This window comes from Megascapheus bottae, chromosome 8 (assembly GCF_031878675.1).
Source record: "Megascapheus bottae isolate mThoBot1 chromosome 8, mThoBot2.hap1, whole genome shotgun sequence".
Taxonomy (NCBI): domain Eukaryota; kingdom Metazoa; phylum Chordata; class Mammalia; order Rodentia; family Geomyidae; genus Megascapheus; species Megascapheus bottae.
The window spans coordinates 25041849-25069424 of NC_143516.1; the positions used below are offsets into that span (position 1 = coordinate 25041849).

At 36.1% G+C, this 27576-nt stretch overlaps 1 protein-coding gene across 1 annotated transcript in view; it reads right to left on the reverse strand.

The window, feature by feature from the left end:
* The window catches only part of Lama2 (laminin subunit alpha 2), a 392099-nt gene that overhangs the window by 304693 nt on the left and 59830 nt on the right, over positions 1-27576 (reverse strand). The window contains exons 5-7 of the mRNA XM_090337749.1: positions 8016-8195; positions 4002-4091; positions 2540-2657 (exon numbers count right to left, since the gene is read on the reverse strand). Coding sequence (XP_090193875.1) covers positions 2540-2657; positions 4002-4091; positions 8016-8195 — 388 coding nt within the window. The remainder of the gene's footprint in view (positions 1-2539; positions 2658-4001; positions 4092-8015; positions 8196-27576) is intronic.

Sequence of the window (27576 nt, forward strand, 5' to 3'; positions counted from 1 at the left end):
CTGGTAGCTGCTTTGATATTTGCTCAAAACAATTTCAGTGCATTTTTCTCTATGATGACACATAAGATTTCTTATGATAGTAAAAATATCATCTCCCTGTCATGGTATTGCTAAAACATCCTCAAATTTGCTGACTTCTGATTTACAATATGATCAGTTAGCTAAGTTAGTAGAGTTTCAAATGTTATTCTAGGTTTCATGGATATAAATGTAAGTTTCTAGGCATTATAAACAATCTTATATATTTAGATATTGCACAAGAGTAATTAAGCAATCAAGAATGATTTCTGCTGCCAGTATGGAGGTAGATACAGTACAATAAAATTTTATTTTCACTGTATTTAGATTCTCCACTGCAAAGACAAGGTACTATAGACAAAACACTAATGATACCCAAGGTTCTCCTCATTTTTCCCTGAAGCCAGGACCCTCCATCTGTCTTATTACTTGCATGAAGCCTAGCTCAAAGTATACAGCCTCAGTGGACATGGCTAGCTCGATAGCATCTGGTATTAAGGAGCCATTTCTGTTCTGTCATCAGAAGCAGCTGTAGCACAGAATATTTAAGACATGTGATATCTAACTGTATTGTAATAATGCTTAGGAATGAAATGAATATCCATTGTTCTTTTGAGATATACCTTACCTTAACTAAGCTAGATTAATAAAAATCCAAATTAGACTCAAATGAATTTGAAGGCAATTAAGCACTTTATACAGGGATTTATCATATCATAAAAGATTTTTTTCTAATTATAAGGGTGATTGGAATATAACTCGAATTGGATAAGTTTTCTGTAAACTTTCCATAGTGGGTCTATTTCCAAAGCATGATGTAAGATTTTTATAATTAATATACTCATGCTCAATTCAGGAGCTTTATAAAGGTTTCTTTGGAAATATAATCTCTCCTTTACCCTATTAAACAGATTTTTTTCATCATTCCAATATTCTTAAAAGGCATCTAATAGCAAGTTAGATCTTATATTTGGCAGTTGTCTGTCTACTGCTTAAAACCATTTAAACATAGGTACTTAAGTACAGAGTGGTAAAAGATTTGCATATCTACTTGACGTTCTACAATGTACAATGAACCGTGAAATAATGTTAGATACAAGAAGAATCCCTAGCCTCACAGCACCCCACAAGCTACTTAGGATTGCTGATAGACCACAAAACAAAGTCTAATTCAAAGTAAAATTGAGAGCAATTATTTCTGGGTGGAATTTCATGTAGTCTCTCCTCCCTGAAGGAGAGGCTGAGGAATAACCTAAAGACACACTGGAGTGAGGCTGAAGAACCTTGATGAGTGTGGATGCACTGCTGGAACTCTCCAGTGGTGGCCACCAGTCACTCAGTGGTCACTCAGTGGTGACACAGTGGCAACTCAGGTCTCTATCAATATCCTAGCAATTATGGAAGAGTTCTAATCCAAAATACTTTCATATGCAGGTGGAGATGAATCAGAAGACAAATGACATCAGTGAAAAAAATGAAAGAACTAAAAAACATTGATAGCATGTGCAGCAACTTAAACTAAGCAAAATGCATGTTATGGTAGGAGACAATTTTTATGGTTGAGCAGGATTTAACAGTCTTAAAGACCTATCAAGTCTGACAACTACTAATGATATATATGAACTGAATCATTTTGGATTTCCTGGCTTTTTAAGGTTGGTATTGAAAATGCCTACCAAGCCTCTTTTCGATGCCTTATATACCCATTGTACCTAAACTATATGTTGAAGGCTGATTTGCTCACATATTAATGTTTGAATATGAGTCAATTGGGCTTCATGCTCATTTGAGTCTATAAGTTAGCAGGAATCTAATTGAGATCTCTTATTCCTAGATAGTAAGGTTACATTAGAACTATTTTAAAAGTGTATGTGTTCAAAAGAATGGCCTCTGTAGTATAGATTGTACTGATATTTATTTACATTTCTATTTAAATAGATACATATATTATGCTATCAGCATAGAGTTCTGCTGATGACAATCAGTGCATATAGTAAACCTTAATGTTTTTCACACACCCATAACATACTGGCAAACTCATACATCTGCCAACTATTGACCAAATTAATAAAAATAATCAAATTAAGCAGGGGCTAGGTTTTTAGCTCAGTGATAGAGTGATTGATTCATGTATAAGAATATAAAATATTCTGGATTTAATTTCCACTTCCACAACCACGGGGTGGAGGTAATTAGAAAACCAATGACTAAGATAACACTTTGACTTTAAGTAAAATATATAAAATGATCTCAGTATGGTGATCCATACCTATAAACAGAAAAAAGTTTGAAGCTGACGAGTACAAAAAATACAATATCCTGTCTGAATAAAACACATCAAAAGAAAACATTTTAGAAGTATGGTTCGTGTGATGGAATGCATGTCTGAGGAAGCAAGAGTTCCTGAGTTCAAACAGTACCATCAAAGAATGAAAAGATGACTTTCTTTATCCTCCTTGCATGTGTAAATTGTCTGTATCCCAGGAAAGAAGTGCATGCTGTCCACTTGCCAAGAACATACCTTCACATTCAGTCTTTGTCAGGAAAGTACCAGCTCTCCAGGGTTTCTGGTGGAATCCCGGACAGCACTGGTCACAGCTGTCACCACATGTGTTATGCTCACATTCACAGCGAGATTTCTAGAGGGAAGCACACTTGGACTATCATTAAGAAGTATAAGGCAAACAGACATTTAGACTATAGATTAATATATAAGACTGTCAGCCTGGATGGGAATCTGTGCCAACTGGAGAATGGGCACAAATAAATCCATATCAGCTTGACCTGGTCCCAGCCCATTCTGGAATGGTGCTGTCTTTTACTCTAAAAGACAGCAGGGAGGCCTAAGGGAGGTACGAATTCTCCCTTTCTGATACCTAGGATCTGTAGGATTTCTGCATGCATTGCACATTTCAAGACTTTGCTCAAAATGCTCCTAACACTTTGTTGTTGCTGTTGTTGTTGTTGCTATTGTGTCAGAAAATAGGGGAGTTGATTTTTCCCCAGATATTCACCTAGGATTAGAGGAAAATCAGGAATCTCATGTATTCCAGAATTAAATTGGCCTCTCTGTTGATGGATTTGTCCCATACACCTGTCCTTCCATGGCTGCCTTTGAGTTCTCAGAGCCTGGAGAATATTAACCATTCACCATGGGCCTTTAGGGAGAGTTCTCAGACCATGGCACTCAGACCATGGCATGTAGCACGGCTGGGAGTTTTAATCTACCAGAGAGATAACATTCTATAATCTCCTACTTAAGACACCAGCATGGAGGGTAATGGAATCCTTACCAGATACAGTAGAAGCAAAAATAGAGAGGAAGACACAGCCCTCCTGACATCCCTGATTTTACTCTTCCATATATTTCTTCCATAGACTACACAGTAGATGATTTTTAATTTCACCAGTTTGCTTATGACACGAAAACAAAACTGGTTCTCATTCATCTTCTCTAGGTTATATTCACCCAATATATTCATTGTCATTAATGAAAAATGTTCCACAAAAGCACTCGAACTTGCCAGCCACAACACTCTGGAATTGTTCTTTGTACCCGAGAAGAGAAAATGTGCCTGTCTCATCTCAGCCTCCGGTTCCACAGCCATTCATATCTTTCCCTCCCTGCCCAGTTTCCGTGTGTTTGCATTACATTTTTGTATGGAAACCTTTTTTTTATATAGAGAGAGAAATGATTGCAACAGCTAAAATCATTGCTGCTCTCATAGCTAGAGACACTTCAAAATAAATTACACTTTGAAAACTTTTTTATTATTATTTTGTTGGGAAGGGAAAGAAATGAAGCTGTTTTTAGATACTTCAAAGTCTCCTCCTCTTAACTGCTATCTCTATTTCACCCTGGCAGAGCTTTCTGTCACACTAAGTGGGGGCCTGACACCCATTCACAGCATTTGCTGTCGGTAAAGACTCCCACGAAACATTTTCCAGTTCATTTTGCCTAAGCAGCCTATAAATATACATACATTTGTTGCTGGATCAAGCGGACAAGCCCGGGCATGACCGTAGCAGATGCACATGCCTCCGACGGAAATATCCTTGACCGAGTAGTAATACTGCGAAAAGCAATCCAGAGAGGAGCGCTGTTAGGGGGACTACAGAGTGGAAAGGACAAAGGAGAACTGTTTGTTCAAACCTTAAGCTTTCGCTTTTATCCTTCATCCGAATGGATTGAGGACTTGCAAAACAGATGAGGTTACAGGCTAGCTTTGTAAGCACAGAATCCTCACATCTTTCCTGCCACCCCCTCCCCCCAAAAGAAGGCCTCTGATTTCAATGACGGGGTACTTGTCAGTTGTTGGTTTTCGCTGGCATTGGGGCTTGAACTCAGGCCCTGGGTGCTGTCTCTGAGGCACTTTGTACTCAAGGCTATCACACTACCACTTGAGTTACACCATCCTGACCTACTTTTTCTGAGAAGTTTACTAGAGATAGAGTGTCAAGGACTTTCCTGCCTGGGGGTTAGCTTCAATCACTGTCCTCAGATCTCAGCCTCCCGAGTGTAATAACCTAGTTTTAGATATGGTTTCTTAGACCCTCAGCCCCTTCCCCAAATTAGATTTCTAAGTAACTGGAACTGCAGCAGCATGGTCAAGGGTACCTTGACCTTTGCAAAGGAGAAAAGATGAGTTTCTAAGAATAGACATCCAAGTGAAACCAGTGGCAAGTTCTAGTTGAAGGTAAGATCAATCAAGTAGATCAACTGGCATTGTAATGGTTTGTAATCACTTCACCCCTAATTCCGCTTGCTCATATAAATGTTAACTTTCACAATGATTGGTCCATTTGTATGGCTGCCACACAGCCATTGGCTGTCTAGATGATCACGTAGTATAAATCTATTGGTCACCTGCCTGTGGTCTGACTATGTGTTTTTTTGTGTGTTTTCCCACTGGCACGAAATAAGACCAATGAGAGATGTGCTTATGTGCTTGGTTTAAAATGATTGGTCATTATTCGTGCCAGTCTCCCTGTGCTTAAATTCCCTTGCTCCAAGCAAGTCAGGGCTGCAGCAAGGGAATTTAAGCAGAGGTTGTAGTCCTGGGCCGGCTAAATAAATTCCTAATTGACTGAGAATCTTGAGATTTCATTTTAATAATTGGAATACAAAATTAATAATTGGAATATAATACTGAATAACTAGGAGTACAGACATGAACCATTAGTGCCCAGCTCAGGGTTGTGTTGTTGTTGTTTGTTTTTATGTAGTTTCTTCAAAGAAACGCACTTTACTAGAGAAATGGTATTCACAAACTCTCTGACTTAGCTTGATAGATTTAAAAAGAAATAATAAATTTATAGGAAAATTAGTGATAATAGTGTATTTCTCACCTAAATTTAGAAGGGAAAGGAAGTATAAGTTTGATGTGCAAAAACACTTAGCTTTTTATTATTATAGTAGAATGTCAGATAAAGCTTTTCTATTTGAAGTTAATAAGGTCATAGTGCTTATTTTAATGTACTTTCTGGAAAAGCTATTTATGATTGTACAGCTAAATGAATATTGAAATATGAATAGCTGCATTTATAACATTTTATAATTGTCAGAGACCTTTACATTATCACATGGAGTCCAAACAATTTTCTTAATAGACAAGAACTTCATTATTCCAATTATGTATGTGAAAAATACCATACCAAACAAGAGTAATTCTGTGGACAATCTTGAGTTCCCTACTTTTATTTGCTTCAGTTTTTCTTACTTCTTTTATTTTTGTCATACACACACATATATTTATATAGATTGTCTTTTAACTTTTTGTTATATTATCTTATTTGGCATACCTCAATCTTAAACTAATGGAAGCTTCTAGAAATTTGGATAATGTATCTCTTTTGCATTTCACTATATTTCTCAATAATACAAATGCAAGTAGAGATATTTGCTTAAAAACCTGGTATGGCATTTTTTGTAGATGCATTTAAAATTGAGTAACAGATTTTAAATATAAATGCATTATGCTTTGCTTTTGAATTATGGAGAGCTGAAATTCAATATCCTTCTTTGATATATTTAAATTTGCATGTAGTGTTTATTGAACTTGAACACTTTAAAATAGATTTATATGTTGGCTTGTAGGCACTTTAAAGGCTCATTCAGTTCTAAATAATAAATGTGTACCCCCACCTCTACTCTGCCTCCTGCAAGAGATAATAAAAAGAGTACTAATTTATTTTCATTGATTCATCCTACTATATTGTCATGAAAGAACAAATTTCACTTCAGCATTATTCAGTATTCCTTGGCGAATATGTTTTAGCTATTGCAAAATTAGATGTAGACTCACCTTTTTTCAAATATGTGAAGAATGTAAACATTGCTATGGAATGATTATTATTTTGTGTAAAACAATTGATAATCTGGTGAAAAAGACTAATAGGTAAAATTGTATCAGGTTTGGACAATACAGCACACTAAAACATCTAACTTATAGTTTTGGTGACAAACCTAAAAGTATTTGGGGGAATGTTGAAGTGTAAGTAATGAAGAGAGGACACATGTGAGGAATGTTCAGCATCAATGATATCCAGTTCACTGGTTCAGCAATATGGCAGGTGGTGCCAATGGTCTGATCTATTAACATCATTGTAGAACTAAATGCTCTGTCCCACAATATAAGTTACTTCCATTTTCTACAAACATATATGGTAAGCATAGACAACAATAGCATGGATTTACTTTAGATTTATGACTGAATTTTTGTCTTGCTTGAATAGGTGTCCGTAGGCTATGAATAGAGTACAGAGTACAATCATCAGTTTGGATCGATCATCTATCATATGTGAAGGGCTCATAAATTTAATTCTGGAAAGCATCATTTCTGTTAACTTCAAGAGTCAGAGATGTGTTAAAGAAAGTTATTTGGGGCCGGGAGTTTGGCCTAGTGGTTAAAGTGCTTGCCTAGCATGCATGAAAACCTGGGTTCGATTCCTCGGTACCACATACATAGAAAAAAAAAGCCAGAAGTGGTGCTGAGGCTCAAGTGGTAGAACTCTAGCCTTGAGAAAGTCCAAGGACAGTGCTCAGGCCCTGAGCTCAAGCCCAGGACTGGCAAAAAAAAAAGTTATTTAACCTTTACCACCTGCAACATTTGATTTTAAATTATATGATTGCAAGCAAAAGAAATGATAATGAAACAGATATATGTGGTGAGAGAACAAGGAAAATACCGTGCATGCTATCTAATATGTATACAAGTGTGTATGTATTTATGATTATATAAACATATGCATGTATATAATAATATACATTATTGATCATAAGATAAAATGATATAGCAATATTTTAAGACTATGGTTCCATAAAGAAACATAAAACCAGAATATTTGATAAGGCAAAATGATCCACAGACCAGCAACATCAATAACATGGGGACGTCTTCTAGAACTGTATCGTCTCAGACCTGTCTTACTAAATGGGAACTGACATTTCTACAGGACCCCAGTGGATTCTTTATACCTTAAAGTTTAAGAAGATTGTCTCTGTCTCTCTGTCTCTCTGTTTCTGTCTGTCTCTCGCTCTTTCTCTCTGTATTTCTCTTTGTGCTTATATCTTCTCTGTGTTGGACCATGATTTAAAAATGCATATTTTAAAGTGGGATGTGGTAAAAAAAAATGCCCCCAAGTTCCTGTATTTTTAGTAACAAGTGCTCAATGCCCATTATAGTACAGATCACCTGAAGTGACAAAATCCAATTACTTAGACTTTACAAAAAGATTATGAACTAGATATTATGATCCTCATTTTATAAAAGAGGAAATTAAAGTTTAAGCATATAAAAAGGCTTGATAAATGTCCCGTACCTAATAAGTGGCAGAGCTTGGATATGGACAAAGAACAGTCTATTGAATTTTAGAATCTTAGATAAGTATACCCTATCTACGGAGAAATTAGAAATTTCTTTCTGAATTTCTTAACAGACAATGGAAAGGAAGCACCTGATATCATGCATGGGCTCCCATGAATCTCCATCACTCACCCTTCTGGTGACAATGGGGTCAATTTCCCTGGGGTCTTTGTGAGCAAACATCATCAGGTCTGCGTTCAGGGTGCGGATCCTCTGAAATCTCAGGCGAATGTAGCGAGCAGAGGTGAATTCCAGAAGTTCTGGGGAAGGATCTTCAGCACTAGGTCTCCCATTGATCAAAGAAATATGAATCTATACCACAGGAAGAATAATTTCATCATTAGTTTATCAAAGCCAATATCTGTTTTACTAGTTTCTTTTTTCCTGAGAAAACTAAGAAAGCTTGTGTTTCATAATGAGCCAATGCAAGTTCATGTTTATTCACTGGAAACCAATAAAATAATTAGGGTGTTTCATGGACTTTCTCATTAGGACCAATATAGCAGTTCATCTGCTTGTGTCTTAGGTGATCTCCAACTATTTATATTCTTCTCCTTTAAGACAAAATGTATTTCCATAAATTAGTAAATCAATTGTTTTTCTGAACATTATTAATATTATTATTATTATTGTGTGTGTGTGTGTGTGTGTGTGTGTGTGTGTGTGTGTGTGTGTGTAATGGGACTTAAAGTCAGGTCCTGACCTTTGTCCCTGGGCTTTTTTTCTCAATGCTGGTGCTCTATCCCTTGAACCAGAGCTCCATTCCTAGCTTTTCAGTAGTTAATTGGAGATAAGAGTCCCATAGACTTCTTATGAACTTCCATGCTCAGAATGACTTCTAACTGCAATCCACAGCTTCTTGAGTAGCTAGGATTACAGACACAGTCCCTAGCATATTGTTCTGTAAATGATTATCTGCTACAATATGTAGCAATCTGTAATGCATTGTATTCACAGACTGGCATGTTCAACTGAAACTCATTAATACTTAATACTTAAGGATTCATAATAATAATAAAAAATCTGGAGAGGTGGATCTATGGTTCAAGTGTTAGAATGATAGCCTTGAGCAAAAAAATCAGGGACAGCATCCAGGCCCTGAGTCCAAGGCTCACAACCAGAACAAAATCAAACATAAACAAACAAATAGAATCTAGTGTACAACTGAAATCAAGAAAACTTGGTTAAAAGTATTTTGAATTATCTGACCCATCAAGATCTTAAATATTTCTAAAGTTGAAACCATCCCATTACATGAAGAAATGCATTTCTATAAAATAGAGAGAATAGAATTTCTAAATGAGGAGAAAGCACAAAACTCTGTGCCCAGTAAGACATTTAATAAATTGTGATTTTTTTGTTTTCACTCATTTATATTTAATAATTGAGAGAGCAACACAATCAAATATTATCCAATGATACAATGTATTCTAAGTAAAATGTACTCTATGAAAAATAAATTAAACCTGAATTGGAATGGGAATGTTTTAGGAAAATAATTTAGCACAATTGACTCCAGAAGAAATACAATGTGATCAGATCCACTTTCATGCCAATTGGAGACAATGTCAAGGAACTGCTCTCCAAACTCACATGAAGCTGTCATACCCTCCCAGGATTATCCCAGAAGCAAGAATTCTAGAGAAGAATAAACATTAGATAAGATGAACTTCTCTTACAAATAAGGGAAGGATGTCCTGTGTATCTAACTACTCATATATATCAACAAAGACAAAGACTAAAAAGTTAACATGAAAACTAAATGAAAGAGATATGGAGGCACTATTGAAAAAATATAAATGGCTATGAAATTATTAATGAGATACCAAACATCATCCAAGTAAGATAAATGTTCAGAACAAGGATTTGATAGGCATCTTTCTATATTTTCAAGGTGGCCAAAACTCTCCAGTATGACAGCTTTAAAGGGGTACAGGAATTTCTCTTATTTTCATGGAAATGAAAATAAAATAAATGAAATAAAATTCAGAAGCAATTTAACAAATGTTAAATAGGAAATGTAAATCATTACTGACCTAGTATCTCAATTTCTATGAATGATGCTAGAAGACTACAGATACTATATTTTATGGGCATTAAGGTCTATAGAGACAGGTTCTGGATATTCCCATTTTATCATCTCAAATTTTTTGTTGAGTCTTTAACTTCCATGTGATAGTATTTAGGGATTGGGTCTTTGGGAAATAATGAGATCCTAAGATTATTAATTGCCATTGGCAATATATGTAAGTAATGCTTTAACAAGAAACTGAGCACTGGCTTTCTTTTAACCATGTGAAAATACAGCAAGAAGTCAGCCTTCTGAAATTCAGGAAGAGATTCTTCAACATAATCCAACTGGTCTATGCTGGAACTCTGATCACTAACTTTCAGCTTCTGATTGAAAAATATCTCCTGGAGTCTCTGTTTCTTTGAGTCTGGCTCACTTCACTTAATATGATTTTTTCCAAGTCTTCCCATTTCCTTACCAATGGGGTAATATTCTTTCTGATGGAAGCATAGAATTTCAATTTGTATATGTATCCATTCATCTACCAAGGAGTATTTGGGCTGGTTCTATAACTTAGCTATGGTAAATACTACTGCAATGAACATGGTTCTGCTGATAGCTTTAGTATGGCCCTATTTATGGTCATTTGTGTAAATGCCCAGACGTGGGATTGCTGGGTCATAGGCGACTTCTAAGTAATAATTAGTATATATCTAGGATAGTCAGAGATCACAATAGGTCAGTAACTATGTACATATGACCATGTAAGAAGATGCTAAAAGCCAGGCACGGTGGCTCACGCCTGTAATCCTAGCTACTCAGGAGGCTGAGATCTGAGGCTCAAGGTTCAAAGCCAGCCCAGGGACAAAAGGACCTGAGACTCTTATCTCCAATTAACCTCTAGAAAACGGGAAGTGGGGCTTGGCTCAAAGGTAGGACGATAGGTAATCTTGAGCTGAAGAGCTCAGGAACAGTGCCCAGGCTGAGTTCAAGCCCCCATGACCCACAAAAACAAAACAAAAAACCAAAAATGATTCTAAGTAAAATGAACTCTGAGATATAGAAACAAGGAAACAAGACATTCTTAGTTGTTGTTTTTAATGTACTGTGTAAAGTTATTTCTTGTTTCTTTAATTTTTTGTTTCCTTTCATTTATCCCATTGTCATTGTATTTGATTTTCATACACAGTTTTTTATATATGTTTATCTGAATTGGAGAAGTGAAAGGGAACAACAAAATAGTGGGGCAAACCAATGCAATAGTGATACTTAGGAGACAATATGTAGGAAATGAACTTTACCTCTTGGGGGTGGGGGAAAGAAAAATATCTCTTGTTTCCAACCCAATCTATGAAATTTTCTTACAACACTTTGAATGGAAAAGTTGACATTTTTTGGCAGTTTTTGGATCTTAGAAAAACCTGCAGTCTAATATCCAACATTGGAAGACTGGTTAACTAAATTACATACCTCTATATTGAATTATGTATAGCCATAAAAGAATACAAAAATCCCTCACATACCTGATAGGAAGAAGTATTTTCATTTTTGTATTATAGAGATGGAATGCAACCTATATGATTAATTTAATGATATCAAAATTGTTAAAGAAATTCAAGTTGACTGGTGAGTTTTCAATTAAAAATATACACTTAAGCATAATCAAGCATGCATATGTGCATACTGGGTTAGAGTGACAGAAAAATTAAACTGGGAGCTTTGTACAAGAGAGGAAAATGCTCAGGTACAGAACTCAAGGTCACCCCTGGAATTTTCCTACTCCTTTGAAAGAAAATATATCATGCATGTTAATTATACTTTTTGACAGAGGAGTCAATAATATGTATTTTCATCCTAGCATCCTTTGCATTTAGATAATCCCCAAGATCATTTTACAAACTGGCTGCCAATAAACTACTTGAATCACAAGAGAAATATAGCACACCTTGTGAAGGGAAACTAATTTTGATGTCACAAAAAATAGATCCAAAATACCTCATGATAAAAGATGAGATGCTTGAGCTAATTGAATCTATCTTGGATACTTACTGAAGAATAAATTCACTGAGTAAACAAATTGGAGGTTGATAGAATACAGGATTCTCTAATGTATTAAATCCTCTAAAATGCTAAATAAACTGTAATGCAAGAAATGCTAAGGAGAAAGCAGATCTTGCATGCTCCACAATTCCAGCATCTTAACAGGTGAACCAAAACTATGTTTGTTGTCCTTATTGCTTAAGAAGGCCTCAATTAAATGTTCCAAGAATGTACAAATATAGGCATGAAGTTTAGTCCGAAGAAAATTGTTATCAGTTCCCTTGAATTCATGTTTAAATTTCTTTCAAATTCTTCCTTGAGTGTTCCACAAAACAATTTGAAAGAAAAGAGAAAATTATTACAAGGCTAGAATGAACTTTTCTGAATATTACCAAGGTTTCTTTGATGTTCGTGTCCTACAGATCCACATCGGTGCTGTATAAGCAATCAGCAAGTTCCTCACTTAAACATAAAAAGACATTAAAAAACGAGGGGTGCACATTCTTATACAAGTTAGGAAGCCATATGAGTGTTCCATGAAGCATTTCGCAAAGGAACACTTCTCCTCACAGCTTTGGTATTTTCATCGAGCGTCTCTGCCAAGAGAACTTGAGAGTATACTTAGTCCCAAGCTGTTTCTGGGATATAAAACCAGCCAGCTGTTTGGCCACGATGTGTGTGACTTCCTTAAACTGCTTTTTTTTTAAACTTTTTTTCTCACTCTCCCTCAAAATAAATCATAATATTGGATAGGATGTTACATCTGGCACAATGCTATGTAATTTCAAGTGTACAGAAGGGATGGTTTAACATACTTCCTGATTTCCTATGGGGTGACAACTGGAGTATGTCTGTCTTCAAGAAAGATGAAAAGTATCTGTCCCCAAGACTACCACTGCCTTGCTGTGAGCTCCTGGGAACTCTGTGACAGTCTAGAATCTTCTGAAATGCTTCCCATTTTAGACCTATGGATGGGTATACATTCATGCTGTCACAGAAGTTCTTTCCAACTGAAAAATATCTGACTGTGATTACCAAGTGGCTTTTCAGATTTGGAACTTACTTTGGTCGGCATAGAGTTTTCACCGACAAATGGAAAGCTCGTCAGAATATTTTTGTTACCCAGTATCTATATCCATATTAAACTCTACTCACCCAAACAATTCTCTTGTTCCTAGGTAAATGATACCACATATCATGTTTCCCTTGCAGATAGAAATGACCTCTGTGACTCTATGGTGTGTTTAACATTCAGTTTTAAAATGTTCTAAGTAGCAGACAAGAGTTTTTTTAAGAATGGAACATTCTCTTTCCATGGAAGTGAGTTTGGTAAGGGAATGGATGGATGGGGAGATGAAGACTTCTAAAAGAAAATCATTAACATATCAGAAACTTTTAAATCAGTGACGAATTAGAGTGGCAGCTGGAGAGGAGGTTGAAATGTGATATACTCAAAATGTTTATCATTTGAAAAAATGTTCTTCATGAATAATAACTAAATTAATTTTCATTGATAAATGTTTGTAATTTTGAAGGATCTCTTTGATTGTGGCAATGAAATTGAAACAAGTTGAAAGTAAACAGACCCCATGAGTTCAAATAACTCCACATTTGTAGAATGGGAAACACATTTGTGGCCAAAGAACTAACATATGAATAAACAGGAACATGTTAAATGAAATGATGCTTACTGTGTTGTTTTTCAGCAAAGGAGAATAAGATTATGAAGTTAATTTTGAAATGACTTATATTCTAGACTGCATGGAAAAATGTGTGAAGGGGGAATGAGCAGCAGGAAGCTTAGAAAAAGGAATAATACCATAATTTTTCATTGTGTTTCACGTCCAAGGTAAAGGCTCTGTTTCTGACTTTATATGTATGGAGGTAACACATCGGACTAATTCCACCCCTGCATTCCAGAACTGCCTCCACTTATGTCAGTCTGTTTTTGGAAAGTCACCAATGACCTTTGATTTATTAGCTAAAATAGCCAATGCTCAGTCCTCACAATAACTGATATATAAGCAGCATTCAAACAACTGATGATCCAATGAACTCTAGGACCCATTGCTCTTGTTTGGCTTTTACCATTGTGGTTCCTTCTCAATTTCCTTCCCTAACAGAGGGACATGCTTTGGCTAGAAGTATTTCAGATATTGGCAATTTTTCTATTTCAAAGAAGTTTCCATATACTTGAGGTAATTTTAGGGTAGAACCCACATTAAACATAACACCATTTGCATTTTATGAATGCCTTGTATGCATAGCCCACATATAATTTTAAGATATTGTATGTTAGTGTTTGGATAGTGACCCATCATGTGAAATCATGTGTGAAATATTACATAAGTAGTGTCGTGTAGTGCCATTTGGGCTCACATTTCAAATCACTTCAGATTTTATACATTGAGATTAGGGATGCTCAACTTATAGTGTAGTTGTTCACTAAGGTGCAATGTATACGTTTCTAATATTCAAATCCTACAGTGCTAAGTGCTTGTTCTTTCCTCTTTTGTACTCACATGCAATTAGTCACCCCATTAATATCCATCATATTTATTGGTAACTCTCACATATAAGTCTCTAGTTTTGATTTCTTCTTTGAAGATCAGAGACCACCTGCTTCTTTGTTAACATACCCAGGTTTCTAATAGGCATTTAATTCTAAATTTCTCCTTTATGTTCTTAGTCTTCTCAATTTCACTAAATCATTCTACCATTTTAGATACTACCCACTAACAATTGTGAATATTTAACTCTCTCATTTCATGTCAAATGTATTAGTATATCTTGCTTATTCAACTTTCAGAATTTACCTAGCATCTTATCACTGACACATTACCTCCACCAAAACCATCTTGGTACACATTTTCGTCATCATAAGACTAAGTCACTATGCTTGGTAGTTTCTTAAGTATGCAGTAAATTTAGGTGTGACCCAAAAGCAATTTGCTATCCTTTCATTTCCTTTTTTCTTTTCTTTTTTTTTTTTTGTGGGTCATGGGGCTTTGCCTTGGCCTGGGCATTGTTCCTGAGTGTTTCAGCTCAAGGCTACATCCCTACCCTTGAGACAAGCTCCACTTCCTGTTTTCTAGAGGTTAATTGGAGATAAAATTCTCAAGTCCTTTTGTGCATGGGCTGGCTTTGAACCTTGATCCTCAGATCTCAGCCTCCTTGAGTAGCTAGGAATACAAGTGTGAGCCATTGGCAGTATATGCTTTCATTTCTAATGAGAGCAAATATTTAAATGTGCTACTTTCCCAAAATTAAAGTTAGTAATCCTTTGTATCAGGTTCCAATCAAATATTTTGAATCAGGTTGATGTAAGGAAAATTATTGGCTGGGCAGAGTTGTTTATGCCTACAATCCCAGCTACTCAGAAGACAGACATCAGAATTAGCATAGTTTAAAGCCAGTCAAGGCAAAACATGAATGAGATCCCCACCTCAACTAATGAGCTAAGTGTGGAAATTTATCATTGTGGTCTCTGGCACATCAGGTGGGGAGGGAGAGTATGGAGGATGTAAAAAGGAGGATGATAGTCTAAGGCAAGTCCCAGGTTAAAAAAAAAAACACCTTGTCTGCAAAACAATTGAAGCAAAAATATTTTCATGGCCTGCCTCAAGTGGTGGGGCACCTTTCTAACAAGTGTGAAAACTTGAGCTCAAACTACAGTACTAAAAAAAGTAGCAAGACTCAGAGAGACAGAGAGGTCAAGTCTTGATTTCCATACGTCTTAGCTTGTAAGACTTGTTAATGTTAATCAAATATTTATTAACTTTTGTTATCTATTATACTAATTTCATTATGACAGGTTAATTTTTACCATGTGTGTGTTGTGTGTATGTACGAGTGTGTGTGTGTGTGTGTGTGTGTGTGTGTGTGTGTGTGTGTGTTCCACAGAGATAAGTGCTAAAGCATGAACATATGTTTGGTGTTCTCATTCAGCCATTTTGCTCAAAGCTCATACTCTATTATTTGAACCACACCACCATTTCCAGCTTTTCTATTGGGGATAGGAGACTTGATTTGTCTGAACTGACATCCTTGGATCTCAGCCTGAGGTAACTATTGTTTTAAAGCATAAGCTTCCATTTAAACATTTGAGCTTTCAAGGTAGTCCTATTGATTTTGTTAGGCAGAGAAGAGTGGGCTCTAGTTATTGGTTGGCCCCATTTAGATAAATCAATGAAAACTATTGAAGATATTAACTGTTAGAGAATCATGTCAAAAGAGAAAAATGAAGGGATAAATTGAATAAGGGATACATCAATATCACGAACAGAATGAAAATTTTCTTCGCATATGAATTATATTAGAAGACCTTTAATAACTAGGCTGCCAGAACCACAAGTTCAACTGATACAATTGCTCATGTGATTGATGACTACTGAGCTGCTTGAAAAGTAAGGAATTAATGATAAGCAGGAGGAAATGTCAACTTAATGAACTATTCAATAAATACCATTGTATCATGGAAAACACTGTTGTTGAGTTTAATTTTAACAGGTTTTTCACTTTCACAGAACCTATTTTGTTTTAGACAACTACTTGGTTCCACTGCCCTGAAACTTAAATTGTTTTCTGCTTGTCTCTGTAATTATAATTCTTACATTTGTCATTCCTGGATGAAAGCATTGCCTTCTACGAAATATTTAAACAGATTTTTCACTGTCAAAGCTCCCGTCATTAATAAATTGCAACAAAATAAGAAAATCAGTTCTCTTCAGAGTGAGTGTATTTGTCATTTTAGGACTTTTATTTCTTTCTTCATTCCTACTGAAACAATTTTAAAATATTCTGCTCCATTGGTTTGTGTTGCTGGTCAGAGAACCTCTTCCTCTTCCCTTCCCTTTCCAAAAGTTAGTTACAACTTTTTTTTAAATTCCCAAACAACAGCACATTTCATGTGACAGTGATTTCTAACTCCTATGGAACTGCTGAACACACAGAAGGTCCAAATTTTTAGGAAAGTTCAAAAATAGAAGTCTCAGCTGCTTTAGGAATTTTCAAATTTCTTAAAGTCTCACAGTTAGTATGGTCTTGCTTTTCAAAAAGCTTTTGGTGGTCTTCCTTTCTACAACTCAAAGCAATCCAGCCACCATGTATTTTTAAATTTCTTGCTCAAGATGAGCTGAAATTAGCTTCATGCGAAACATGTCCAGATGGGTGACCTATAATACATCATGATTAAATAGAAGCTCTTCACATGATTTTAACTGGGCATGGTGTATAAAAAGAACATTGACCATTACGTGTCTGGAATTTTTCACAGGAGGAATTCATTACCCTGATGTTTCTTCTGTTTTCTGTTTCTTAATTTCCTCCTCCTCCTCCTCCTCCTCCTCCTCCTCCTCCTCCTCCTCCTCCTCCTCCTCCTCCTCCTCCTCCTCCTCCTCCTCCTCCTCCTCCTCCTCCTCCTCCTCCTCCTCCTCCTCCTCCTCCTCCTCCTCCTCCTCCTCCTCCTAGCAAGGGGCTAGTATTGGGACTTGAGCTCAGGGCCTCGTACTCTTGCTTAGATTTTTGCCCAGGGTCTTGCACTCTACCACTTGAGCCACACTTCTGCTTTTAGCTTTTGTTGATTAATTTCTGATAAGAATCTTGTGGATTTGTCTGAGCTGACTTTGAACCTCAATCTTCAGGTCTCAGCCTACTGAGTGGCTATAATTACAAGCATAAGCCACTGACTCCTGGCTTTTTTAAAATTATATTTCATTTAAAGATTGTATAGGGAGTTTATTTTACTATATTTAGGTACATTTTAAGAATAACAGGGGCCAGGAGAGAGCCTACTGGTAGAGTGCTTGCCTATCATGTGCAAAGCCCTGGGTTCGATTCCGTGGTTCCACATACACAGAAAAAGCCAGAAGTGCCACTGTGGCTCAAGTGGCAGAGCACTAGCTTTAAGCAAAAAGTGTCTAGAGACAGTACCCAGGCCCTGAGTTCAAGCCCCGGGACTGGCAATAATGATAATAATAATAACAATAAAATAAATTATTTCAAGTTTTATTTACAACTGTGTTTTTCTTTCTTCCATTATTTGCAGAGTTGTCACAAGTGTCTCTTTTGGGAACTTCTCATCTACATTGGAAAATGCAAACGTCATTGCTGAATCTTCCTGTTGTCCAACTAAGACTATACAAGGGTTCAGCCACCAGCACGACTTCACAGCTAGGAAAGGCTTTAGAAAGAGTAGGTCCAAAGAAGCTTAGTATGGGAAAATTCCAAGAATAGTGTTCTTTCTCTCCCCAAACATTTACACTGCTCTCATTTTACTTTGGATGGGCCTTACCTAGAGAGGATTTAAGAGAATAGTACTGTTACTCATGTATTCTAACTCATGTATTTCAGAACCTCCTTTACCACACATAGACCCTTGTGTACAGAAATAATAGTGATTATTAATTATGAATGTGTACTTACTGAATGTCAGAGATGTGTACTGGTAACCTTCACATACTAACTCACAAAATATTAACTCATTTAGTATTTCCAACAGTCTCATGAAATTAGTGTTATTTTTTCAAGAAAGCAAATGTTGACATTTTAACCAAGTATAGCTATGATTGGTTGATTATAGTTCCACATGATTAGACATCTCAGTTCATTAGTACCTCACAGATCAAGGTTCAATAAGCATTGGTGCAATGATTGTGTAGATACTGCTTGAAGACTTTTGTGTATGTCTGTATGCAAGTTCTGGAGCTTGATCTCAGTGCCTAGATGCTGTCCCTGGGTTTCTGTGCTCAAGAATACCACTTTATCACTTGAGTTACAGTTTCACTCTCAATTTTTTGGTAGTTAATAGGAAATAACGGTCTGACAAACTGTCTAGGCTGTGTTTGAACTGAAATTCTCAGATCTTAAAGTCCTGAGTAGCTAGAATTACAGGCACGAGCATCTAGTTTTTTGAAGACTTTATTAATAAGCAGTTCCTCCCTGAAGAGATAGCCTATTCCATGCTTCCTCTCCAAATTCTATCATCTGACATACTGATGTGCTTCCATTCCTGTTCATAACAGACCTACTTTTTTATCTTCATTTCCACTTCCCTGTCCTCTTCTGCTCCACTGACCTGGTCATTATTACTGGTTTTCTCTAGCAATTGGCTCTCTTCATGAATTTCTATAGGATTTGTCTCATTAGTTCACCATTCCAGACATCCTGGTACAAATTAAATACCATTTTCCCAGTCACTACTCAGGACCTGCCACTAGATCAAACGGTACCTAAAGATAGTAGGAAGGGTAGGCAGTAAATATTGATTAGAGTACAAAACAGTAAGCCAGGGATACTCGGAGGTGGGAGGATATCTTTCCACAATGATCTTTAGCAGAGCAGACTCTTCTGGCAAAAGGGCTAAGCAGATCAAAACCAAATCTGAGTTCCACTTCAGGATGGAGGGCTAAAGCATTATTATTAAAAATCAACAAACAAGTCTGAAAATTTTACTAATGAGATAGTAAGTTAAAGTGATTACCATAGGTTTTATACTTAAGCATTCTGTTAAATGGAAACCAACACTGGTATATACACACACACACACACACACACACACACACACACACACACACACACACACACAGCTGTGATAAATTTTACCAAAAAAAAGAATGCCAGAGACTCAAATTATACAAAGCAGAAACATAAATCTTTTAACGCACAAATAAGTATCCGTGAGCCTAATATAACCTTCTTCATGGAGACCCACTCAATAAAGCTCTTAATAGACTAATGAAGCAAGAGAGCAACTGAGGGCCTACATTCTTAGGACAGCATCATCAGTGCGTTTGAAAGGCATATTATAAGAGCACAGAGGAAAACTTAAGCAATATTTTCCTGTTTTGTTTTCAGTTCCCGAGTGGGAACACTTGTTTAAAATTAAAATCTTGGAGCAGCAGGTCTGAATATTGTGCCAGATCCTGTTTCCTTTGATTGGTGCAGAACCTAGACATGTACTGGAAAGAAAAAATTTCAGTGCCTTTCATTCTCCTTCCCTGACTCAAAGTTTCCTCAGAGAAAAATTACATGGTGTATGTTTCTTATAAGTATGTGAAGAGGCAAAGCTGTATAAATATATCAATTTGACTTTTCCCCATTTATATCATTACACTGTTTTAAGAGAGCCATTGGGCATCTCAACAGATTGAATGCTGCAGAAGGTTCTATTGCAAACAGCAAGAAGGAGTAAATTTTAAATTGCAACATTACACTCACATTTGGAGTTTTAAAAGTAGACATAAGATTCCTCCATGAGCCTGCTGCATTCCTGATATCCCTAACTTGATGTGTACAAACTCAAGGGCCAGTGACTGCTTAGAATGTCCAATTGCACACTTTCTTTGTGTTTTTTCTTCCTTCTCTTTGCTCTTATTTCTGTTTGATAACTACTTCCATATCCTCATCAATTGTCCATCTATCTTCCATTCCTTTACTCTTGCCTTCCTTGATGTTTCTCATCACAAGAAACACTGAGTTTCTATGCCTCCAAGATTGTCCTGTTCTAGGACAATCTATATGGATCTAGTCTACCTTTGACACTAAAATGACAGGTCTTTTCCAATATCATGAATTTTTAATTGCATTGAAACAAAAACAATTAAATAAATATTTTTGTCAAAAATATTTGCATCTTCATATCTAGAGAAGTTTTCATTTACATGTTCTTGTGAAAATGAGTATATACATAAGACTGTAAGAGTGGTTGCGTGTTTTCCTGCCATTGACTATCCTGTGTGCCTAGGGTTTTGTCTGTGATTATAAGCATGTATGTTCAAAGAATCAACCATTCTCTAAAGAAACACAATGGCAACTTACTGCTTGTGTTCAAAGTATGGTGGCTCTGCTTTATTTTGCATGCAGATATTAGCAAGTGTATTTAAACATTGTATGCCACAGTTTCCTCTGCAAAGGCATACAACATTTGCCGTACTTTAAGGTTAAGTGAATTAACATAAATTCATGTAAAATGATCACAAAATGATTATCATATAGGAAAACTACTACGTGTTAGCTGTTATTCCTGAGTATAAGAATATTCAAGGAAATAATAGCATAGCTCCCTGCTCGGTTTAGCCTCAGACACAAGAAACACATTCCACTCACAATAGAAATGTTATTCTCAAGTGTTAAGTTTGAACATCAGTGGTCAAACATATATCAAGAAGAGTGGAATATATTCGTTGCATTCTTCTTTGTATCTAATTTCCACACACTCACAATTAAGAGAAAGTTTAGCGGAATTCTTAGCTCACATGCCTCCTGGTCTGTGCTGAGATTACCACTCTGGAGATGGTCTCGAATCTCACCATCTGATATGAAAATTTTGGGGGCAGATATCAGAGGGGATGACCAAATAGGGAGACAAAGGCTTCAAGATCATGAGTCTGTAGAATGATGCATATCTGAGTAGTATTCTGTGACAGGATAGGGATAAAAATGACAAAAAGTGTGTGATGTAAGAAGGAACTCCTTATCTACCTGACTCCATACTTAAAATTCTGTTGAATCTACCAGATTTTCAGCTTATTACTAGGATGTGCACGGATGGCTAGAAATCATTTAAAATGAATAAGGTTTGAAGAAAACATTTCATTGGGGAATTTGGTCTTCATTCCATGTGTTTAATAGAATCTCGTCAATAATGATGCATATCAACACTGTGCTAAGCTAAGGCTCCTTGACTTTTCAGTACAGAGTTGGATCCAAATCATTTATTTACTAGGTTTGTAGAATGTCTTCTATGTAAACTTGGACATCTGCACAGCCACGTATCGCTAGGTTTTTCAGGAGTGCACAAAGGGACCTCTCCTCCCACACAGCTGAAAGATGAAGTTTTCTGCAGATTTACCAAGAACACAGTGTTCTTGCTCTTTTGCTGGATTCCAGCTAACTGACCACAGGAAGCTGTGGGGCATGCCCTCAAGCTGAGAAACAGCTCTTGTTAGTTAGACTGGATGGGAACATGCTGAAATCCAAGGCCTCATTTTCTACAGGAACCCAGGCAGAATAGCTGAGGTTTAGGAACACTGAAGCTTAAGAAAAATGAACTGCTGATTAGAAGTCATTGATCATTATTGTAAATTATTTGTCTACAGTGGACATTGTTGCATGGCATTCCTTTTCTCTTTCCTCTTGATAAACACAGTATGAATGAAAGGTAAAGAGAATAAAACATTTAATCAATCATCCAGTGGCCGGGACTGAACTGCTTTCTAATGTATATTTGCAGCCAAGTTCACAGAATCAGGTTTGTCTCAATCATTTGTAATATGTTTTCCCAGGAGAATTAATAATAGGTTGTTTAGGCAGTGTTTCTTTTTCTGTTAATGTCCAAAATACAATTGCTTCGCCTTACAAAAATGAAGATTTGGTAACGTCAATAAAAATTGCTAACAGTGTTTTTTTTTTGTTTTAGTGTCTTGCTTCCAAAATAAGAATTTTTATTCTTTTTATTGAAATAGGTTATAACAAAGACACCTATGAAGAAATTAAATGAGCATATGTCATGGCTATCTAATGTTGCTCTTGTAATTCCAACAACTCTGACTTGCTGTCTAAAGAGAAATTTTTAAAGAAGTACTAAAGAAAGAGTGGCTGGGAATGGTGGCTCACCTCTATAATCCTAGCTACTCATGAGGCTGAGATCTGAGTATCAAGGTTCAAAGCCAGCCTGAGCACAAAAGGAACTGAGACTCTTAGCTCCAGTTAACTTCTAGGAAATGAGTGGGGCTTGGCTCAAGGGTAAGATGGTAGACTTGAGCTAAAGAGGACAGGGACAACGCCCAGGCCCAGGGGTAGGGCAGTAGCCTTGAGCTTAAGAGCTCAGGGACACTACCCAGACTGAGTTCAATCCCCATGACCCACAAAAAAAAAACATAAATAAGAAAGAAAGGAAGAGGGGGAGGGAAGAAAGAAAGAAAGAAAGGTAGAAAGAAAGAAAGAAAGGAAAGAAGGAAGGAAGGAAGAAAAGAAAGAAAGGAAGAAAGAAAGAAAGAGAGAGAGAGAGAGATACAGGGAAGGAAGACTTCATTGAAATACATATATACACAAGTGAAAATATCACTATGAAATCCACCCTTGTAGTATAGCTAGTATATGTTAATAAAAATACCAAAAGAAAGAATACACTATAAACCTTGTGAATATTCACTTCCCTGAATGTAATGCTTCTAACCTTTCTAATTCTAGAAACTTCCTTATTCTCTACTGTCCCTGGCTTCCCTGTGGCTTTTCTCCAGTACTCTCAGGTTCCTCCACTGTCAGCAATACTACTGACAGATTTCTTAGACTGCTGTGTTATAAAGGAAGAACCAACATTACTGCTAGAAGAACAGTATTCATATCTAGCCATCCTTATTACATAGCAGTCATTTGAGAAACAGAAGGAAGAATCTCTGAAATGCTTCCTATAGACAGCCCAGTGGAATTTACTGTTTCTCTGAAGGAATATACTGTCTAGACTTGCCTTCTGCTAATCTCAGTCATAGCACAGGGCCAGAGACACAGTGGTCCTGCTATATAGCCTGCTTTTGTTCACAGTGAGTTCAAGCAAGCACACTAGGACAGAGATGTTCTGAAAAAAATCTAAGGCCTAGGATCCCTGTCAGAATCGACTAGGAATCGTATGTAGCTTTTCTGAAAGATGCGACAATATTCATTTCTCTCTTTGACTTCATTCCTGATCATTTTCTTTTCTGTTCCCCTACTTTCTGTTTTCCAATCATTTGTTCACTGTCCTACTTAAACATTTTCATTGGAATATCTCATGGTCTTCCCATGTTTTAATTATATATGTTAGTCTAAATAATCCTTCCTCTTGCTGTTGGATTTATATGTCTATTTCTGTAGAAGTCCTCATTATATCTCTATGGCATATCATTTTAAAATAAAAATATTACCTTTTAGTTCCAAGAACATACACCATCTGTTTTGAGGTAGATATCTTCCCCATACTTAACATCCCTATTCTTTGTTCTAATGTATTTGAAACAACATGTTGGCAACAAGGAAAAAAGCTTTCTCCTAGGATAAAAAAGTCATCATCAGCCTAAACAATTTGCAGAGAAGTATGCACATACAAAATACCCTATTACTTGCTCATGTAGCCAGGTACTGGTTGTTCACGCCTGTAATCCTGCCTACTCAGGAAGTTAAGATCTGAGGATTGAAGTTCCAAGCCAAAAAGTTCTGATACATATTCCCAATGAACTAGCAAAAGCTAGAAGTGAAAGTGTGGCTCAAGTGGAAAACTGTCAGCCTTCAGGGGAAAAGAGAAGAAAGAAATGCTGCATTCAAAGAATCCCCAAAACATGCACAAAAAATGTACATAGTCAACAAATTAACTATCCCAGTGTATGTACATCCAAATAGGTGCTGCTCAGAATAAATACATTGGCCACTATTTTAGTGAAAATAGTTCTCTGTGTCCAATCATTGTAACATTATTATGTGTCTTTCTCTACCCCTGAGACATTTTTTGTTGTGGCAGGGGTACAAATGTTTCAAAAACAAAAATCATTGAAGGAAAAAAAGGTAGTCATCCATATAACAGTCAGAATAGACAGGGTAAACTCAAGGTGAAAATGGAAGAAATGCCAGATAACTAAAATGATGCAGGATAACTTTCTATTCGGGGTTCTTAAGATTCATCATTGGAAACTGCTGAAAAATACTAAAATTTTGAGAAGAGGTCTGGAAAACCAAGATAGTTCACTCAGAGCCAAAATCTTTTCTTTTATTGTAATCTTTCCTTCATGGACTCAGTTATTAGAAATCAACTAAGTTTTGAAAATATTAATATTTTAATACCTGTCTTGACTTTCTGAAGAGAGGGACAAGATTCACATGGTTAAAGTAAATTGTTACAGTTGTTCTGTTAATAGCTTTTGTTGTTAATCTCTTATTGTGCCCAGTTTACAAATTAAATTTTATCATGAATATGTATAAAGAGAAGAATGTGGTATGGATATCCTTGGTTTTAGGCATGTACTAGGGAGCTAGCATATGTCCTTTCAAGATGGAGGAGACTACAAAATTATAAAATCAAATCCTTTTAGTCTATTTAAAACAAATGATAATTCATTACTTAACAGATTTATAATTTTAAAAATGTAATGCTGAATCCTAACTTACATTATAAATTATATTTAAAATATATACATTATTGAAGAAATTATATTTAAATATATTAAATATGTCCATTTCTGTGTTCACTCATTAGTACAATGGCAAAGAAATATGGTTCAGCAGAAGTTATTCCCCCGCAAATGAAAAGCCCTGATTGGATCTCACCACCACCAGAAAGAGAATGCCAGTATGTCGAACATCAACAACTATAAAAGACAGCTGATTAACTACACAGGTAACCTATTACTGTTTTACTATAACCTCTTGTATTTATAAAGTTCTAAACTCTTTTTTATACCTCATTGCCTAGATTATATTGGCACTTTATATATACATATACATATATATATACATATACACACACATAGATGCACACATGTTTTGTCAGTTATGGGGCTTAAACTCAGGGTCTGGACACAGCCTTCTGAGAACTGAGGTTTGCAGTCATGAGCCACTGGTGCCTGGCTAGTTAACAATTTTTGTGGTGATTTTTTAACTTTGAGAACAGATGAACAGTTACGTTTAGGTGGGTCAACTAACATGTCCTTTCAGCTTGTGAATAGGCTGTATTTGTTTTTCAATGAACATCTGTTTGACAAATTGAAATGCTCATTATGATTTATCATTTCCATGACATTCAACATCCAGATAGTAATAAATGTGATGACTAACTATACTTTCTTGTTTCACCCAGATGTTTGGCAATGCATAAGACACCACCTTGATTTTCTATGAAAAAGAAAAATGCTTCTTGGATTTGGCTCTTCATAACAGAGAAAACACTGACCTGAAACACAATAAATTCTTCCTTTTTTTCAATATATGCAATTCTACTGGGAAGGCTTTTAAAATATCACCAATAAAATTGTACTTAAAAACAAATATATGATGGGGCTGCTCGAATAAGCCCATAATCTCAACACTCAGGACAAATCTAGGAAGGAAAACCAGGAGTTCAAGGGCAGCCTGAGCTATATATGGGCAACTTGTTGCAATAAAAAAATAAAATAAAAATATATTTTTTCAGCCTCTGACCAATTAATCCAAAGGCCAAATCCAATCCTAAATTTTATAACTAGTGTTAAAATATACATATCACATTGTGAAGATAATGTATAGTTCACACTATAAAATGTCTAAAGCATGTCTATATTCTAAGTTTCTCTAATAAATAATAGTGAAAGAATATAGTGTTATAGTGTACTCATGAATAGTCAATATTTACAAGCTGGCATAACCATAAACTAAGTATAAAGTTGAACTTTTAATACAGAAATTAAATTCTGAATATATACTCACAGAAGCATAAAACAGTAGCCACATTTCTTTATGGACCCAAGAATTCTCTTCTTTTGATACTATTTATATAATAGTGCTTTACACTGTTGGTGGGAGTGCAAACTCATTCAACCACTATGGAAAGCAGTATGGCAGTTCCTCAAAAGACTAAACATAGAGCTCCCCTATGACCCAGCAATTCCACTATTTGGCATTTACCCAATCATCCAGAAGCAAGGACATACTAAATCCACCAGCACAACAATGTTCATTGCAGCAACCTAGATGTCCCTCAGTTGATGAGTGGATCAACAAGATGTGGTATTTGTACACAATGGAATTCTATGCTGCTGTCAGAAAGAATGACATCACCCCATTTGTTAGGAAATGGAAAGACTTAGAAAAAAATCATAGTAAGTGAAGTAAGCCAGACTCAAAGGAACTTAGGCTCAATGGTTTCCCTCATTTGTCATCATCAGTATAAACCTTGGGCTATACTAGCAGAGATCTGCAATAGAGCAAAACCTTGATATATAAGGACATGTAGTAGGACGCTAAATGAAAGGATCTCTAGGATATAGAAACATAAGCCATATAATGAATGATTGTTGTTTTTAAGGTACTATATTATCTCTCATCTCTTTTGCTGTCCCTTGGTTATCTCATATTGTTACAGTATCTCACTTTGTTACCTGATATATCAGACATATTTGTATTTGGTTATTTGAAATTGGATAGGGAATGGGGGAAAACAAGATGAGGGGTGGGGGTGGGGGTGAGGGAAATGGGGACCAAGACATGTGAAAGGGTATCAATGTATGGGAATTAATGCACCATCTATCTGGCAAATATCATGTAACCCTTCTATTAATTACAATAAAAATATATGAAAAAATAGTGCTTTAATTGTCTTGAGAATAATATTCCCATTGCTTATTACACAAATCAAATAGGGTTCAAGCATATATTTGCTAAAAATTACATTCACCTTCTGCAATGAAGAGAATATGTAACATTTGCAAAGTTCTTAGAAGGAAATCTCTCCATTCCCAAGCTGTATATCTACTTTTTCTAAAAATTCTGCCTCATACTTTTTACCTCTACAGTGGACTCCCTTTGGGCTCAGTTCTAGAACATGTTCTGCATGAAATTTTTAGTGATCTTATGCAGTCTCCTGCCTCTAAACCACAACCCTATCTCACCAAGCAGTACCTTTTTTATTATAACTCCAGAATG